The sequence below is a fragment of the Malania oleifera genome, chromosome 1 (genome assembly GCF_029873635.1).
Source record: "Malania oleifera isolate guangnan ecotype guangnan chromosome 1, ASM2987363v1, whole genome shotgun sequence".
Taxonomy (NCBI): Eukaryota; Viridiplantae; Streptophyta; class Magnoliopsida; order Santalales; family Ximeniaceae; genus Malania; species Malania oleifera.
The window spans coordinates 94504321-94521564 of NC_080417.1; the positions used below are offsets into that span (position 1 = coordinate 94504321).

The 17244-nt window shown below is 36.2% G+C and overlaps 1 protein-coding gene and 1 non-coding gene across 3 annotated transcripts; both read left to right on the plus strand.

Annotated features, from left to right (window-relative positions):
* Positions 1-328: 328 nt before the first annotated feature.
* LOC131147365 (small nucleolar RNA R71) lies at positions 329-434 on the plus strand. Its single transcript, XR_009134752.1, has one exon. It is a non-coding gene; the product is annotated as a small nucleolar RNA R71 (small nucleolar RNA).
* A 7406-nt stretch (positions 435-7840) lies between these two features.
* Positions 7841-14959, plus strand: LOC131164135 (putative methylesterase 11, chloroplastic). 2 transcript variants are annotated; one of them, XM_058121120.1, is made up of 5 exons: positions 7841-8288; positions 11430-11666; positions 12632-12775; positions 13214-13345; positions 14237-14959. In XM_058121120.1, exons 1-5 carry the CDS (start codon positions 7944-7946, stop codon positions 14513-14515), a joined length of 1137 nt encoding a protein of 378 aa, XP_057977103.1. In that variant the 5' UTR covers positions 7841-7943; the 3' UTR covers positions 14516-14959. The 2 variants fall into 2 exon arrangements, with proteins under 2 accessions (XP_057977103.1, XP_057977111.1); XM_058121128.1 differs by lacking the exon at positions 11430-11666.
* The last annotated feature ends 2285 nt before the right edge of the window (positions 14960-17244 follow it).

The window sequence follows — 17244 nt, forward strand, 5'->3', positions numbered from 1 at the left end:
CACACAACTCTACACAAGCCTGTAGTTGTTGTGATTGCCTTAAGGACAATTATTGATCTAACTTTTTAGATATGCTATGTAGAGTGGGTGTCGAGTCATGGTTGGAGGTCAACTTGTAAACTCCCTTAGGTTTGGAAGCGGATGGATTAGGGGGGCTCTACAAGCAGCCACATTGTGCTGCTAAGAATTCTCAACTAGGTTCTCGAAGAGAACCCATGCCTAATTTTCATGCTTAGTGATTAAAGTACCTCCGCGCGATGCATCAACCATCGACCTATCTCTCTCAGCTAACCCTTCGTAAAAGGTTTGAACCAATTTCCACTTGGGGACCTGATGATGTGGGCATTTATGGAGTAGGTCCCTAAAGCATTCCCAAGTCTTGAAAAAGAGTTCCACATCCATCTATGAAAAGCTTGTGATGACTCTCTGAAGTTGGTTCGTCTTCCTAATTAGAAAGTACTTTTTCAAGAAATCATGTTGCATAGTGGCCCAGTTGGCCACCGAGTTTGGTTCTAAGGACGTCAGCCAATATTTGGCCTTGTCTTTCAGAGAGAACGGAAAAAGCCTAAAACGGAGAGCGTCATCACTAAAATTAGGTATACGAATGGTGCAACAGATTTCCAAGAATTCATCTAGATGTTGGTAAGGATTTTCAATAGAATTCTTATGAAATCTGGGCAGCATCAAGATAATAGAAGTCCTAATCTCGAATTGCACCACCTAGACATTAGGGAACTGAATGCAAGACGGCAAGCTGTATGCATTAGGTACAAAGCAGTCCCTAAGCGACCAAAGGGGTTGCTCTTCTACCACAGGTAGGCAGGGAGCTTGGGGTTTTGGGATTTGTTCAGCGGGAACTGGTGGTCGTTCAGCCATGTGTTTCAGTTCAGACGAGTCAGCAATCTTAGGATTAGAGGTAGGTTTCCTAGAGGATCTATGAGATTTCTCAATCTTTGGGTCTAGGGGCACAATCTCAGGATCCAAAGAGCACAAACCAAACATACACACTTGACGCACACAGATTTAGGACTTCAAAATCAGCGAACAAAAAAAAAAAGCAACAATATCCTAAAATGGAGGTTGGCTTATATCCATAGCTAAGTACTCGGGAATGGTGCCAAAATTTGGTAGGTTTGCTAAGGCTTGGGTCCTTAACTACTAAAGATAATATTTATAAAACCTAACTTAATCCCAAGTTCAGTAGAAAGTGGGGAAGCATGTAAATCTAACCAACTACAGGAAAGAAATTAAATGAAAGCATGTAAATCTAACTTAACTCTACTCCTACAAAGCAATACTTAATCATGAATGAAACCTAAGATGTTGTTTGCATAATCTAAGTTCAGTGAGTTTACCGTATTAAACTAACTGAAACCCGACTAAACAATCCAAGGTCGTTCGATGGCATAGAGTAGCAAGGGTGCACCAACCATCATGAGCACGGTCGGGAACCGGAGTATACTCTATCACAACGATCACGTGAACCTCTGTGGGAGATTATAGCCTAATATGTGTACATGACTGAAGATGTAGAAGTGCTTATCTTGTTAACTAGACATTCATCACAACCAAGCAATAAAGGAAAGCATTTAAATGAAAGTGGTAAAGAGAAAGCATGTAAAAAGATCATCCCTTTAGTATTTAGAACGTTTGTCACTAACACCAGAAGGTACAAGAGAGTGATCATGTAATATACACGGAGAGCACATAAACGCCGCCGGTTGTCACAGGTCGTCGAACACTTCACACACAAGCCAAAACAAGAACTGAAATCTAATTTAACTAATATATAATGGCTCTCAAATGACATCTTAACTCTGTCACTAACTTAAGAGAGGCCAAAGAGGAACCCAGATCTCATCTTCGAAGCGATTATTTATAGGCTCTAGGGTTTTCAAGGTTTTATTTTCAATTTAGGAAAGTTTGCAGCAAATCTCGCGCAAAAGATCATTGTCGTCGACCAAGTCGCTCCCATGCTCCCCTTGCACGAGTTCCAGTCGAGACTCGTGGGAAATCAGGAATTCGAATCTTGAGTGTCCTCGACTAAGTCACGCTTCACGATTTTGTTGGTCGAGTTGATGGTTGAGACTTGTATGATCTCGAACTTCAGGAAATCTTAGGAACTCAACGCAATCACCCCTCAAGGTCTCTTGGTTGACCACTTAGTCGATGCTCTCAGTAATTCTAGGCTTAGGAGACCTTAGCATCTTGCCCTGGTCACCTTTGAGGGTTACATGGTCGATCACTTGGTCGACCCTTGTAGCATTTCGATTTCAGTCTAAACTTTGGAATCAATAGTGGAGGACTAGGTCGCCCCTTTGTATTGCTAGTCATGCCACTTGATCGGACAAAAACTTCCATTTCTTTGATGATCTGAGGCTTTGGGAGCTTGGGCAAGCTTTTGACTTTAAGCTTTATGTACTCCAGATAATCCTTTAGCGTTTCACATGCCTAATTCCTTGGTTTTAACCTTTATTTTCTGAAAAGACCAACAAACCTTGCTATTAGAATTGGTGTATTCCCAAGAGGTGGGGTGAATTGGAATTTTAAACTTTTCTCCTAGGTTACATCAGAAATCAATATGATTTAGCTACCTAAGGTCTTTCTATACAATCCCAAATGCGTAAGTAGATATAATGTATGGAAATTTAAATCATGTGCATCATTCACACCATAACATACACGTGTGGTAAATAAAGAGTGCGAAAATATAAGCAAAAACACGATATGTTATTGGGGTTCAGCCAACTGTGCTTACATCCTCGCCTCTAGCTCACAAGCCCGAGGATTCCACTAAAGGCTCATTTAAAGGGTGGAGTGGCACCGATTACATTTAGGTCAATTAGCAGAGGGCTGACCTCAACCTTTACAACCAGGTCAATTAGCGGGGCTAACCTCAACCTATACCTTAATAGGATGATGCACCTAGATTTCCTAATCGGGTCTAAGCTAATTCGAGACTATTTCAAAGGGCTCGTCTCCCTCTTCAGGCTCGTGCCTGGAAATACAACAGATTTGAAATACAATACAATGGTACAGTGATTATGCTTTCATGTAAAGCAGATATGTACCCAGTTACGCGCAATCACATACACCACCAACAAGATATAATAAGTAAGCTCAATATGGTTAAATATGTACTCTCAAATAAATATTTGCTATCGATGTAATCAGTGCGTGAGAGTGCAATCATTATAATCTTTGTATCACAAGATGTATTCAATCTAAGTGCTCAAACAAAGATATTAGCCAAATTAAATATATATATATATATATATATTTCAATTAGCAGATTTTCTCAATCGTATGATGCTCAAGTAAGGTATATGTTTTGTTTGCAAAAAGATTTTAATCTTTGTATTCAACGAATGATATAAATCAACAATTATTGCAACAAAGATTTTTATTAGACAAACAAATATCTCTTCATAGATTTATCAAGATGAAACACACTAGATATTTGAAAGTGATTTGAAAATAATTTTTGCAACCAAAATCAAATATAAACTTCTCAAGATATTGCAATGATGATGCATGACACAGAAGCTCCAACGAAGTCTTCTTAGGAAAGACTTATTGATAAAGCCCCCTAAGAACACTTGAGGATGTGCTCTCAAATAAAATAATTTCACACAAACACAATCTTGAGAGAGCAATCCTTAAGGAATAACAACACTTAAATCACACTTACAAAAGTATTTGAGAAGTAAGATCTGGTAAGAATAAGTGTTTGAGGCTTAAAGATGAGTATTATAGATTTTGGGATTTTCAGAGAATTTTTCCTAATCAAGATTAGTAATCCTCTACTAATTTTCCCAAATGAAGGGGTATTTATAAATGTTGGAAGAATTATAGTCGTTAGGACATGTAGGGTATTATTAATATTGTTTAAAATCATTTTAGCTCTAATTAACCCCGTTTAAAAATAGTTAACTGCGGTAAAAATTCGAAGCAACTCAAGAGCACCGGTCGACCGGAAGACTTTCGATCGACCGATGTTCATATGGTTTAGTCAACCGGGCCAAAAATGAACTCCATGGTTGATCGACCAGAAGGGTATGTCTGAGGCGATTTTTCCAATTTAGCGAGGTTTGGTCAACTAGGAAGATTTGAACTGGATAGTTAGGTCGACCATAGCATTGGGACATCTCCCGAGGACCCTCAGTCGACTAGAGCGTTGGAGTACATTTTGGGTTTGGTCGACCAAGTGGTCAAAAAGTTGACTCCTAGGTGGTTCGGACAACTGGGGCCAAATGAACTACATAGTTCGGTCGACCAGGCTGTGGTCAACTTGTTGACTTGTACCGGATTCGATCGACTGGAGGCAAAATGACATGTATAGGTCGGTGGACCGAAAGAGCATAACTTGTGCATTCGGTCCTGTTTCAATACATAATCACCCTATTAAATTGCGTAAAACATACAAGTGCAATGGTGAGTGTCTTAGGGTCTTTTCTAAGCCTTTTGGAAGACACTAAAAAAATTCAGCATCAGTCGACCGAAGGGAAACCCCTAAGGTCTTTCTAAGGTCATTTTTAGTTATTCTTGCTTTGAGCTTATGTATTAGACCATATATGTGACATGTGTGAACTTATCATAAACCAAAGACCTAATTACTATTACAGAACCTTTGTTTAAATGAAATACATTAAAACACATAAAAATTGGGTCTTCAATAGAAATTTGGTCTTCAAACTTCACTTTCTCTATGTACATTATGATCCTGTCAATTTGAGTTCCTGCACATAACCTCAAACACCCATTAAATATAATGAGTATTTGTCATTATCAAAACCGGGCGTGACCTATAAGGTCAACACTTGCATAGCTCCAAACAATGATAACAAGGGTTAAAAACATAGTAAAGTGAAGATAAACAAAGGTAAATGAGGATCTAAAATTATGCATTTTAGGGACTCATCAAGTAAGGAAGAAGAAGCTGCATTTTTACAAGGTTCGGTTGTAGCCCACGTCCTTGCCTCAAGCAACATGCTGTGAGGATTTTCTTTTTGAGCTTCGTTACTAGATGAAGTTACAACCTCTCTCCCTTCAAGGTGGGGTTTGCCTCTCTAACAAGAACAATCGTCTCGTTAGGCAACAATTCAATACCTGAATCGTCAAAAATAAACAACCAAAGCAACAATTTCTTGTATGAGAGAAAAACTTCTCAAATGAGCATATTAGTACACATTATAATCAAAATAATACTTCAAATAATCAATATGAAAGTGAAGCTTGAAAGTATATCACCAGAACTGATTCAAGAGTGGGAGTTTTGAATGATCATATCGGTTTTCTAAAAGTATTCACCAAGAACACATCAGTAGTATAACCATGGAGTATTCAAAAATGTGTGCGTGTCATTCTTTTTCTTTTTGAATTTTTTGTTACCCTAATGTGCGAAAATATGATGTTTAAATAGTGCACTAAGGTTTCAAAAAGTTTCCCTAAAGTTTTCTCTTAATTTGGAAACCAATCAAGCAAGATATGGAAACAAGATCAACGTTGTAACTCGTTTAAAAATACGCATTAGTTACCTATCCTTGAAGGGTTAGTCGCCTATGCTCTTTTAAAAATAGCACATTCTTAAAGTTAGAATGGGGTCAGTCGACTGTGCTCGATAGGTCAGACGCCTATGCCTATTCTATTTGTATATTTTCAAACTTAGTAGCACCACAATCGCCTAATGAATTATCATCAGACACATATCCTTCGGCAACACTTGTTTTTCAATATTTTGGTTCCAAACTTAAATCCATGTATTGGGAAAACTTAATTTGGACTTTGAGAAAACATTTTCCATGTATAAAATCAGGTATCTAAGTCCAATGACATATCCTAGGAGTTTCAATCAATCATTATTGAGATTTGAAGTACTTACACGAGACTTTCATTTGACTGTTCTATCTAAGTGCCTAAGTCTTCATGTTGTGAAGCTTCCAATATGTTTTCTGAGGTTTATACACTTCTTCAACGAGCTTTATGTCTCACATACCTTTATATCTTTTATGATTCATGACTTTAAGTGATCAAATCAATTAAGCTCTTCAAGTATGATCACAAAAACACTTAATTCCTGAAACTTAAACTCATATAGACATGTTAAGTAACCTTGACTTGTTGTCATCAAAACGAGATATAGCATTGTTAGGCCAACAAAATTGTATCTTGAGATTATTACTGATCATCGTTGAAAAAATGATTTTGAATATTGATCAACTATTGAATTATTGAAGTTTTGATTTAGTTTGTAATTTTATATTTATATTCATATCTAGGATTCCCGATTGGTATAGTATGGTCGTTGTTTAGATTATGATTGTGTGATTGTAATAATCTAAATTAAAAGGGTAATAATCAACTGAAATTCCGCAAAGAAAATTTTAATTACCCAATTCACCCCTCTCTTAGGAGTACACCTTTAATCTCATAGTTGTAACCAAATTTTCATACGTAGAAGATGTAGGTAGGGAATTCAGTAGCATCAACGCCTTGTCTTTGTCATTGAACTTCACATCAACTCACTTCAAATCATTGATAATTTGATTAAACACATTGATGTGTTGGTTCAGATCCAAACCCTATGACATCTTAAGCCCATACAGTTTCTACTTAAGATAAAGTTTGTTTGTCAACGACTTGAACATATACTGACTTTTCAGTTTCAGCCAAACTTTCACTAGCAATTCCTAATCCATGATGTAATACATCACGTTATCAGTCAAACAAAGCCTAATAGTCACCACAACATTCACTTCCTATTTCTTCCAACTCATGTTATCCATGCCTTCCGTATAAAGCCTTCACCATACCCTACTACACTAACAAGTCCTTAACCCTCCTCTGTTATAGTTTGAAATTTCCTAATCCGTTGAACTTGACAATGTTGAACCTTGTAGAAGAATCTCAATAATTTTAACTAATAGCTCTAATACCAATTTGTTATGCAAATTAATGCGTGCAGAATCAGTCATGCAATGCAGCGATTATAATGAATAATATAGAAAACACAATCACATAGATTATAAGAGCAATAAACACAGGACGCAATAATTAATGTTGTTCAGTAGAATGCCTACACATACAGAGGGATTAGAAAGTTCCTTAAATACCCTTGTATCAATTCTCAAAGGATTTGCCTCTATATTCCCAACCTATTGATCTTTCCATTTTAAAATTCAAAAACAGTGCCAAACAAAATCGTTGACGGTTTCCTTCTAAATACCTTTTGTCTGAAACCGTTGATGTAACCGTCAATAGGCTTTGCAAAACCGTTGACAATTTTCTTCTTGACTCAACTTCTGCCTGAAACCATCGATGTAACCGTCGACTCACTATGCAAATCGCCGACGGTTTTCTTCACACCAACTTCCTTATTTTTCCGCAGCATGCTTTTTCTTATACACATGTTCCACTCGATATGAGTTACATACTACAACATTATCTAAAAACCTAAGTAAATGATAAGTGAGTTGATGTAAAATAAAAAATAAAAATTTATGACACATTACATGAAGTGAGAGACGTCCATAGGAACTCATAGAATTTATTGTATAGCATGGAGTTATTTTGTTGGCTCTTGTCTAGAGTGATACTACTAATATTTCAAAATGTCATTGACATTCAATATTTTTCCACACAATGAAGTCACAAATTCCATTTTTTATTTTTTTTACTTTTCAAATAAAAATGCGCCTCCCTCACCTCCAAAAGAAGGAAAAATAAAAAGAAAAATAAAAAGTGAAACGAAGAAGGTCAGTTTTGTAATTTTAAGTCGATCAAAGCCTGTGTTCCACGCCGCCCAAACCCCATAAAACCACAACCACTTCCCTCCATCCTGTTTTTGTCGACCCTCGTCGCTTTCTGCGACGCCCAATTTCACACTTTCACCTGGAAAAAGCTCAAAGTCCGAAACTTCTTTTTCTTCTTCACATGCAACAGCAATGGGAAACCTCTGCGCCTGCTTCTCTCCCAAGAAGGTGAAGAAGAAGCCTTCCAAGCGCTTCTCCAACCCTCCCGCGGCTGCCGGCTCCAGCTCCCGATGGCCTCGAGTTCGATCCTCGCGAAAGGACAAACTTGATGATGCTTTGATTCAGGAGCAGGCTCTCGCCGCGGCGATCCTCTTCCAGCGCCATCAGCACAACGGCTCTCTGCCGTTTGATCGCTCCGCTTCCCTCAGGTACCCCGCGCCTGCAGTCTCCAAGAAGCATTCTTTGCCTCGGAGTTCGAGTTCCAGAGCGCGGTCGCTCACTGATCCTCTTCTCCAGCCTCATCAGCTCGTTAATCAGGTTCGAGTTTTTGGTTGATCTTCTGTGCTTTGTTAGCTTGTGGGAACTTGAGGGAGGGAAAAGAAGAGGAAAATTTGACCCTTTTTTTTTTCGTTTCTCACGGTATTGAGAAAAACTGGAATAATCTAACTTCATAAAAATTCTGTGCGATTCTAGATTAGTTTAGTTGATATTTTCGTTATGCTTTTATTGGGAGAGTGTGTGCTTTTGTGTGTGTGTTTTCCCATCTGCAGATGTGTTTTTTTTAAATGATTTTTTATCTTTTGGTTTTTTTTTTTTTTGGTTTTTTTGCGGCCGAACATATTCAATTTTTATTCTTCCTTTTTTCTTACAGAGAACCAGAACTGTTGAGAGGAGCTGTTTTACATATATATATATATGTGTGTGTGTGTGTGTGTGTGTGTTTCTCCCTCAGTTTTCTGTGCGTCCAAACAGAGCATTGTTGTTTTTCACTTTTCTCTTAAAGAATTGAGGAATCTCGAAATGATGTGTTGCTCTGAATTATATATACAACAATGCTCTGTTTGGACGCACAGAAAACTGAGGGAGAAACACACACACACACACACACACACACACACACACACACACATATAAATATATATATATAATTTGTGTTTTTCTCCCTCAGTTTTCTGTGCGTCCAAACAGAGCATTGTTGTTTTTCACTTTTCTCTTAAAGAATTGAGGAACCTCGAAATGATGTGTTGCTCTGAATTTTATTGACTCAATCAATTGTTTTCATTTCCTTTGGAGAAACTATTGTTTCTTAACTGAAGCAGTTTTGAGGTCAATTTATAGTTTCCTGTTCCTTATGTTCTCGAACTTTTGAATATTTTGCAATTTTTTAAAGGTGAATTACTTCTTTATACAATTTGCGATATTACGCAATTATTACTTCTTGTGCATGCCTATTACGCAATAATTATACTGGAAATTATAAACTGCTTTGAAAGAAGCAATCATGGAATGGCTTGTAGGCATCTGACTTGAATTTATTGAACTGCAATGCGGAAAGAAAGTCAATGTTAGGCGGTGGTAACTCCTCTTTTGCATATAAACCAGAAGATCTATTGTAGCTGATCGACTACTTCTTTTATTCTTACTTCAGAAAGATATTTTTATGAGATGCCCAAGTGAGACTTGCACTAAAGATAGTTCCAGGAATTGTGTTGTTAGTTGAGTTTTGCTTTTGTGATAGATTTGGACTGCACTGGATATGAAGCTATTGATAGACTTGTTTTATCAAATTTTTGTTCTTAGTGCCACAATGAAGGGTTTCCCAAAGAACAAAAAATTTCACCATGCAATTAATACAAAGATTGAAAGCTAGAAAAATTTAATGAATAACAGCACTTGCCCTGATAAGCATTTTACACAATTAATATGTTGTGAACCCTTCCACTCTCACTAGATTTAGTTTGGATCAATTCTAGACTTACATGCATATTAATCAGATCTAAAGGACCAGGTGACCAGCAAAGAAGGGTTTCCTGCCATTGTAGTTTGTTATATCGCAGACGCCCTCTGGGTGGCCTTTGACTTGAGCTTTCACTTGGTTAAACTATTCAAACTGCTATATTTATGTTTTTTATGGATGGGAAATGTGTCTTTTTTTATTGTTTTTTCTTGTTTGCAGCTTGTTACAGAATAAACCTTTTGGTTTGTTTGGTGACTCTGGGGGGGGGGGGGTGGTCCTAGTTCTTTCGAAGTTTTCTCATTGAGTCTTTTAGATTCTTTGAAAGGCAAAAAAGTGGGAAATTGTTAAGGTGGTCCGCATTATTTGCTCTTTTGTTAGGTCATCTAGTTGAGAGGAATGCTTGTGTTTTTCATGATCTCTCTTTACAAATTCATTTAATTTTGGAGAGGATTATTTTTTCCTCACACTCTTCTTCTGGTTTTAGTGGTTTTTGTTATCTAATTTTCAGCATGATTGGATGGCTGTATTTGCCTCCCCTTTTTTTTTTTGTGTGTGTTTTTTACTTTCTTTTGTGTTTTGTTGTGAAGGAATCCATTGCATGAATACAATCACAAGACACAAGAAACAAGTGGTAAGTATGCAATCAGCGGCGGAGACTCAGGAACAAAGCAATGTGGTTCATTTCATTATACATTTTTAGGCAACTCGTGTTTAGTGAAGGAGGCAAGTAGCCTAATCACGGATGCAATGCTAGTGAATATACAATATTGATGAACACTCACTTTGCCCAAAGATCTTTCTAGCTATTCTCACTCTGCATGAGGAAACGTCAATATATCTAAGGAGTCATTCTCCACCTATTTACCAGAATGGCACTCACCCCAAAACAATAATCGTACACTACTATTTACATGATAGATGCATGGTGAGTAGGCACAAGACAAGCGTTCATAGGCAAGAACAAAGCCCCGAAGAAACTTGGCATATGAGACCTTGTCATGCCACTTTAACCACATGGGGCCTTAAGAAAGGAAAACAGAGGGTAATGCAAAGCTAGTCTTCACTTACAAATTTCTCCTCAATGATACCCCTGATTATGTAATCATATGCTATATATATAAAGGACAGGGTAAATAAGTAAATTTGCAATAAAAAAGTGTTATGCTTCAAACTCATGAGACCTAGATGGCATCACTGCGCCCAAATGCCAAAATCCCTGCAGTGCTTATGGGGCTAGCATGTCTTTGTATTGGTACAATGAAAAAATATAAGAAAAAGAGGCAACAAAATAAAGGCCAAGGAAAAGCAATCTGAGCCACATAAGGTTGGGACAATCGTCATTAGTAACCTTCTCTTACATCTGGTCACATCGTATATACAGTAGTGAATTTCATAATTTAGTTATGGTTGAAGTTTCCAGCCTCTTGACATCTGAATTTTTAAACTTTCTACCAGATTACCCTCTCTATTGACATGCAACTGGTATTTTTTCTAGATATTGAATCCTTTCTAGTAATTTGCTTCCAAATATTCTCTTGTGATCTAATTAATAAAAAATGGAGGATATAAATGCCATCATCATTTGAAAGCTTGTGCAACATGTTGTTGCTGACTATCAATCCATGTTCCTATTAATGTATTATATGATTGATATAAATCATTTCATCTTTCATTTATTTGATAAGCTTCTTAATATTTCTTGCTATTCTTCCTCCAAACAGAATCTAAATCTGGATGACTTAGAGACCAGCCATTTTGTCCTTGTACATGGGGGTGGTTTTGGTGCCTGGTGTTGGTATAAAACCATAGCACTTCTTGAAGAAGGTGGATTCAAAGTTACTGCCATTGACCTAACTGGTTCTGGAATAAATTCGTTCGATACAAATGGCATTACGAGTCTTTCACAGTATGTGAGGCCGCTCACCGATTTTCTTGAAAGACTAGCTGATGGGGAGAAGGTTGATTGTCTATTTCTTTCCTTTTTTATTTTTTCAAAAACCTGACTGTTATAGTTTGTGTTTATTCGGGAAAAAAACGGATGAGAGATTTTTTAATGGAAGTTTTCATGAGTTATCTTCTAACAGGATACTACTGAACTAAACTTTTGTGAAAACATGAAGCCATACTGCTGCCTTTCTACTAGTAGTTTCGAGTTGTACTTTGGAAGTGCTTGAGTAATTGATAGAAGCCAGTTTGTTTTTTAACACATTGTCTGCACATTTTGACTTTGTGCTGCTAACAATTGGGGTCCTTATATACTTATGCAAGTGAGATATCTGGTGTTAACAATGATACTTCATCTGGATCATTTTCTGTTTCTTTAGAGATTATTTAAAATAATGCAATTATGGTTTGGAATTCTGCTTCCTTGAAGTGATCTGGGAATGATCCTTTTGCTTTTTTGGTTCAGCATTTTTGGGTTTGGATGTATATATTTTTGTTTTGGGAGTGGGATGGGTCAAGTATTCATTGTTATATAGGGGCTTTAATAGATACATAAATCTTGATAGAAAATTACAGTTTTGGGATAGAGTATTCTGCCTGGTTTCCCTGTGGGTGTTGGGCTCCATGTTTGGGGAGTTTCTCTGACAAATTTGCGGAGGGATTGGGAGGCTACCCTCTTGTAATTGTTGCTTCTTTTTCATTCGGTGGGCATCTTGTGTTTCTGATTCTTGTTCCTTTCCTTTCCTCTTTGGTGAATTTCTTTTTTGTTTCCTAAAGAATACAAAAATAAATTATTACTTGTACACTATTTTTGAGAGTGAAGCCACCCGTCTGCTGATATGTTCACTTATGTATGCTTTAATATAAAATATTTATATTTAGCCTCATGTCATATTAGGTTCAATCTAAACTTGTAGTTTGAATCCCATGGAACTGAGCTATTGGAATGATTCTGTTTGACTGTGTACTTATAATGCAGGTCATTTTGGTGGGACATGATTTTGGTGGTACATGTATATCTTATGCAATGGAGTTGTTTCCTTTCAAGATTTCAAAAGCTGTTTTTATTGCTGCAGCAATGTTATCCAATGAGCAAAGTACTCTTGACATGTTTTCCCAACAGGTTAACCCCCAACTTTTACTTTTTTTTCCCCATGAAAAGGTTAAGTTTATGAGATGATATGGTTCCTGGATTAGCAAAAATGAAATTGTAAGTTTAAAATCAAGAAGCTGTTTTATGTAACTTCAAAATCTTGAGATTTATTTCAAAATTTCAGGAATTATGAATGTTTTTCTTTTAAAAGTTCAAGGTTTTTGAAATTTTTCTAGAACAATTTGTGCTGATTTACTATTTTCTCTCCATGATTTGCCCTGGCATCTTATTCATGCTCTGCCATCACAGAGAGAGAGATAGAGGATGGTTTTACTTTTAATTTGTACAGTCAGTCTCAAGGATGTTTCAACTAGGTCTGTGTGTGCTTCTAATCATTGGATAAAAGATTTTTCTAACTCTGTAGTTATGTATTCTGTGTTGATTTCTTGTGATCAACACCTTTTATAGGCAGGTTCAAATGATTTGATGAGGCAGGCTCAGTTATTTTTGTATGCAAATGGGAATGATCATCCTCCAACCGCAATTGATCTTGATAAATCATTGCTAAGGGACTTGCTATTCAACCAAAGTCCTTCCAAGGTGTGCTTTAATATGTTGAATTGCTAATAAGAAAATATCATTTTCTTGTGATGTTTGGCATTTACACATTTTAGATCCTGTATATTGAAAAGCTGGACTCTTGAGCACAATTGATTAGAAAATTGGAGCACCATACATCTGGGGTAGCTGCTTAAGAAAATTGATGTGTTGATGCATGCAAATACACATGCAATTATTATTGATGTGCATGCAATGCGTACGTGATTTTTTTTTGGTCATCACAATTACTAATTGACCAAAAATAGCAACATATGATTGCAACTTAACTTTGTTTACATATTGGTGAATATAACTGCAACGTGTAAATGCAAATCCCCATGTTGTTTGTGTTTTAATGACTACAACCAGGAATGCCTGTTCATGGATGAACTATTGTTATTGCATGGATAGACAAATCATATATCGTGATCAATGCCCCTTTATACTGTTAGTGCATTGTTAAACTAAGCTAATATAGGCCATCTCCTAGTCCTCCTGTCCTACTCTCCAACTCTACGCATTTAGAGAGAGAGAGAGAGAGAGAGAGAGAGTAGTGTGTTGTCTTTTAATGCAACTTCCAGAAGGTATGATTAGCTGGGGTAAATGACTTACCATGAAGTCAAACGTTGTATTGGCTGCATTTGTGAGAAATTTTTTTACCGTGCTATTTCTTGACGGTTACTAAAATAATTACCCATTTGGGGTTGACAGAGGTGCTGCTTGTGGGAGAAGTTTTTGCTTTTTGAGAAGGAAAAACTGTGCAGAAAGTTTTGTGCCTGCTCCAGAGCTTTACTTTCCTCTCAAGAGCACTTTAATTATCTGTAGTAAGAGACATGTGTGCTTGTGTTCACTCTGGCTGATTCTGTTTTGCTGTTTTTTTTTCCCATCCAGGATGTTGCATTGGCATCTGTTTCGATGAGGCCAGTCCCCTTTGCTCCTGTTTTGGAGAAACTCGCCCTCTCCGACATAAACTATGGCTCAATCAGGCGGTTTTACATAGAAACTATGGAGGATAATGCGATCCCCATAGCCCTACAAGAGAGCATGGTAAATGCTAAACCTCCAGAGCAGGTTTTCCGTCTGAAGGGTGCTGATCACTCCCCATTTTTCTCAAAACCTCAAGCCTTACACAAGCAATTGGTAGAGATCTCAAAGCTCCCCTCGACTTAAAAAGAGTTTGGGAGCTGGATGGTTTTTGAGCAACTCACCTTCCCCCCTCCCTCAAGATCTTAGCTGACATACAGTATACGAACTAATAACACCAATGGTGGCAGAGACATATCTCTAGTTGCACTTCTGGCATGGATCATGATGGATGGTGTACATGCAGATTATTTTTTGTAGTTCTTAAAATCCCATAAAAAAATCTCAGGTGTTGACTCAAGAATGATGTTTATTTCTTTTCTTTTCCTTTTTTCTTTTTTCCTTTCGGGATGTTATTTATTGTATCTATAAAGAGAAGCTTCTTCAATAATTTCCTCTGCTCTTTTGTTAAAGATCAATTGTAATTTTTGTTCAATTATAACTGTGTTGCCAAAAATTTCAAAGTTATGGGTTTGAAGAAGGCACACCTGAGTGGTTGCTTTGGTTGCAATCTAAGGGTCTGTTTGACATGCTTTTGTTTTTTGTGTTTTTATTTTTCTAATTTTTGTTTTTGTATATTCAAGAAACAGATTTTGAAAATGCATTTGTTTACTTTTAAGAAAGTTGGTTCATTAAAAATTAAATTTTACTATTTATAGTTTGTGATCTATTGCAAGAATACTATAATATCTAGAACTAACTTTTGTGAATTAAATCATCCATTTTATATAATTTCAGTTAAAATTAAAACTAATGGTTGTATGGATTTAAAATACAAGTAAAACAAAAATATACATAAAATTTCTATATTTTTTTTAATAAAATAATTAAAAACTTAAGAAAAAAAAAAAAACTTTTACCAGTTTTCATTTGATATGTCAGTAAGATTGTTCTTGTGAATTTTAAAATGTAATAGTTAAGTAAAATAATTTTTTATTATAATAATTTTTTTATTTTGTGCCTTTACCATTTTTATCATGCTTTTAATTGTTACTTGATTCAAGTAAAAAATAAATAAATATTTCTTCAATTAATTTTTTAAATTTATTTTCATTTTTGAAATAATAACTAAAAAAGTTGCTAATTTTAAAATATAACAAGTTCAATGAACAAATATTTAATTTTACACATTGCTAACTATTTTTAAAATTTTTTTAATTATATAAGAATAAATTTTTTATTTTTAATATATTTATTTTGAAGGATAATAAATTATTTTTCATTTATTTCTCTTCAAAATATTGTAAATTGTTGTTTTGCAATTTAGGTATGAGGGAGGATGAGGGGAACTAGAAAAATGTCTCATTTTTCTTGCTAATATAAAATGGAGTTGGTAATCTCTTCAATTGTTGAAATACAAATGTCCTAACTCCATTGGGATATATATTAAATCAATTCATGAGCTTTTCACCACTCAACTAGAGCCTCTCTTTATGGTGAAACCTAGAATTTACCCATTCCAATATTGAAGCAATCTCAAACCATGTTTGTACTAGACTGGTGCGTATGGCAAAAAAAGATGCAACATGTCTTCTAACTCGAAGAAAATGGAGATGAAGCAATCAAAATTCGAAAGCTATTTCTAGCAAGGAAAATCCGTTCCATGAAAACCTTATACAAGCAAACAATGAAGAATATACTACTAAGAGCTTGGAATGGGGTTAATAAGGTTACAACGGAAGAGATTAGGGAAAATATGTACAGATCCATATATATATATATATATATATATATATATATATATGTTGGGAGAGATATCAATAAACAATCACAGCGGAATAATTCTTCTCCCTGTATGCAAGCAAATATAGTATATCTCTACTTTTATACGTGCTGGAAATAATAAGAGAAATAATCAATCACACTAAACCACAAGAACATAAGCAATTTTTTACATGAAAAACTTCCCCAGTATGAGCAAGAAAAACCACAGGACCTAGTCCAGTAAAAATCTCAACTACCAATCAAATAATGGGTACACAAAGTCTCTCTCTAATCGTAATTAGATGATACAAATATCTCTCATCAAGATATCTACAATTTTGGCAAATACAAAGAGAATTGGAGAGAATGTACCAAATTCGCAGTTACTATTCACGGGAAAAAACTCTAACTCCCGAGCTCCAAATCTGATCTCCACTGTTCAGATTGTAGCTCCTTGAGTCATGAACCTCTCCTCTCTCCTCTAAATTTCTGCTCGATCGGACCATAAACGAAACGAGATCAGAGTCTTGATGAAATCTAGGCAGCATGAGAAAAATCACGTTTTTCTCTCTTTCTTTTGAGAAGTGACGGCTCCTCTCTTCTCTCCTCTCTTTGTATAACTTCCTTTAGGTTTTTCACACTAAAAGGGCTAGGCTTTTAATAAAGCCCTCTTGGGCTTTCCTCCACATGGAAGGAAATAACCCAACAAACCTCCCCCTTTCCAACTATGTGGAGGGAATTGCCATCCCGACGATCGAACAATAAATTTCAAGCTTCTCCCTTGGTAGTGTCTTTGTCAACATATCAGAACCATTATCATTAGTGTGAACCTTCTCAAGTTACAATAACTTATCGTTCAACGCATCTCTGATCCAATGGTATCGCACATCAATGTGCTTCGACCTTGCATGGAAACTGGAATTCTTAGTAAGATGAATAGCACTCTGGCTATCACAAAACAACACATACCTCTGCTGCTCGAAACCAAGCTCTCTCAAGAACTTCTTTGCCCATAACAACTCTTTAGTCGCTTCCGTTGCTGCAATGAACTCTGCCTCTGTCTTAAAAAGATCAATGCACTTTTGAAGTCTCAATTGCCAAACTATAGCCCC

What these genes read in the sequence shown, in the direction of transcription:
- LOC131164135 (XM_058121120.1), top strand. Translation starts at nt 7,944, where the DNA reads ATGGGAAACCTCTGCGCCTGCTTCTCTCCCAAGAAGGTGAAGAAGAAG. An exon ending in CTCATCAGCTCGTTAATCAG is followed by an intron (nt 8,289 to 11,429) that starts GTTCGAGTTTTT and finishes TCCTCCAAACAG; the next exon opens with AATCTAAATCTGGATGACTT. An exon ending in TTGACATGTTTTCCCAACAG is followed by an intron (nt 12,776 to 13,213) that starts GTTAACCCCCAA and finishes CACCTTTTATAG; the next exon opens with GCAGGTTCAAATGATTTGAT.